Below are 1,346 nucleotides of genomic sequence, written 5' to 3'. Positions count from 1 at the left end.
GGCAGGCGGCCATGGTGACGCCGTGGTTTACGGCGAATAACTTACTCCTTCTCGCGCCATAGGGGAGCCTCGGAATGGGATTGGCGGGGAGCTCCACAGGGCGTGAGCGAGGGGCGAGGGGTGCTGCACACCTCGTCTAAGCACCCGGCCGAGCCAGGCCGGCATCTCGGCGCGGTTATTGCATAAATTCATCTCGGAGAGCCATTCGGCGGCTTGGAGCAGCAGCGGCAGCGGTGGCAGCATCATCAGCAGCAGCACGACCCTGCCCTCACTCACACGCGCCCCGCCCCGCCCCACCTGTTGCCTGCGTGAGGGTTAGTCATGGCCGCCCGGCACCCTAATGCAGAGTGACTGTGTAAACAAACTCGTGATGGGCGGGGGAGGCCCGACTGGGAGTCGCATTCGATTAAGAAAGGCCTCCAAAGTGCTTCTATATACGCGCACGACGGCCCCGCCCACGCCAAAAGGCGAGCCCAAGGTGCCCCTTGATCACTACCATACTAAACCACAAAAATAAACTGTGCAAACCCTTCAAAATCAGAAGGAAAACCCCAGAAAACCCCAATAAGAAGAAATCAATACAAAAGACGGAAAAAAATCAGGAAAAAAATCTACAAAAAGAACAAAAAACAAAAACAAGAAAAATCAGGAAAACTTAAGAAAACAGAAAAAATGTGTCTTATTGAATATGTATTTAAGTTTTCCTCAACACTTACCCCAGCCGATGACGAGGTACACGGGAAGCTTGGCCGAGTGCTGCTGGAACGTCATCACCACCAGCGTGAAAAGGTAGAGTCCTGGGGGAGAAAAAGGATTGGTGGTTGGTCAGGTCCAAGGTTCTTCAAAAAGTAGTGTCGTGTGGAGGTTACTTAGCAGGAGTAAAAGATATCGATGACTGACCTTCGACAAACATCCAGAGAAAGTGGGTGAGCAGGGTGTACTGGAGGAGGACCGTGAAGATGATGCAGAACTCCGTGCTCTCGTGGCCCTGCAGAGGAGAAAGGGTCGTTTTGCAAGAGAGGTTTTATAGTTCGCTTATCGAACACGTATGCAAATATAGAGTGGGATTGTGCTTTACTTACGAGGTACACATTGACGGTCATGTTCAGGATCCAGACGATGTCCGCCCCAATGTACGCGAGCATCAGATTCATGTGAATGCGATTACGGAGACAGTGGAGCTCACTGGAAAGAGAGAGTGAGAGAGACGTCATCAGATTTGGGAGCAGGGGTGCCGTGCCGTGTTAGGAGCTCCCTTCTGCTTTGATCTGACGTTTTTGATGTCTAATGTTTAATGCGAGAGAGTGGCGCAGATGAGAGCTGAATAGATTGAAGTCGGAGGGGGG

At 51.7% G+C, this 1,346-nt stretch overlaps 1 protein-coding gene across 1 annotated transcript in view; it reads right to left on the bottom strand.

Annotated features, from left to right (window-relative positions):
* The window catches only part of LOC113211574 (diuretic hormone receptor-like), a 113,102-nt gene that overhangs the window by 945 nt on the left and 110,811 nt on the right, over positions 1-1,346 (bottom strand). The window contains exons 5-7 of the mRNA XM_052274090.1: positions 1,083-1,185; positions 901-988; positions 717-797 (exon numbers count right to left, since the gene is read on the bottom strand). Of these exons, the coding sequence (XP_052130050.1) occupies positions 717-797; positions 901-988; positions 1,083-1,185 (272 nt within the window). The remainder of the gene's footprint in view (positions 1-716; positions 798-900; positions 989-1,082; positions 1,186-1,346) is intronic.

This window comes from Frankliniella occidentalis, unplaced genomic scaffold (genome assembly GCF_000697945.3).
Source record: "Frankliniella occidentalis isolate FOCC.00 unplaced genomic scaffold, Focc_3.1 Scaffold334, whole genome shotgun sequence".
Classification (NCBI taxonomy): Eukaryota; Metazoa; Arthropoda; class Insecta; order Thysanoptera; family Thripidae; genus Frankliniella; species Frankliniella occidentalis.
Note: the sequence above shows the minus strand (reverse complement) of the source record. Positions and strands in the feature narration are given on the sequence as shown.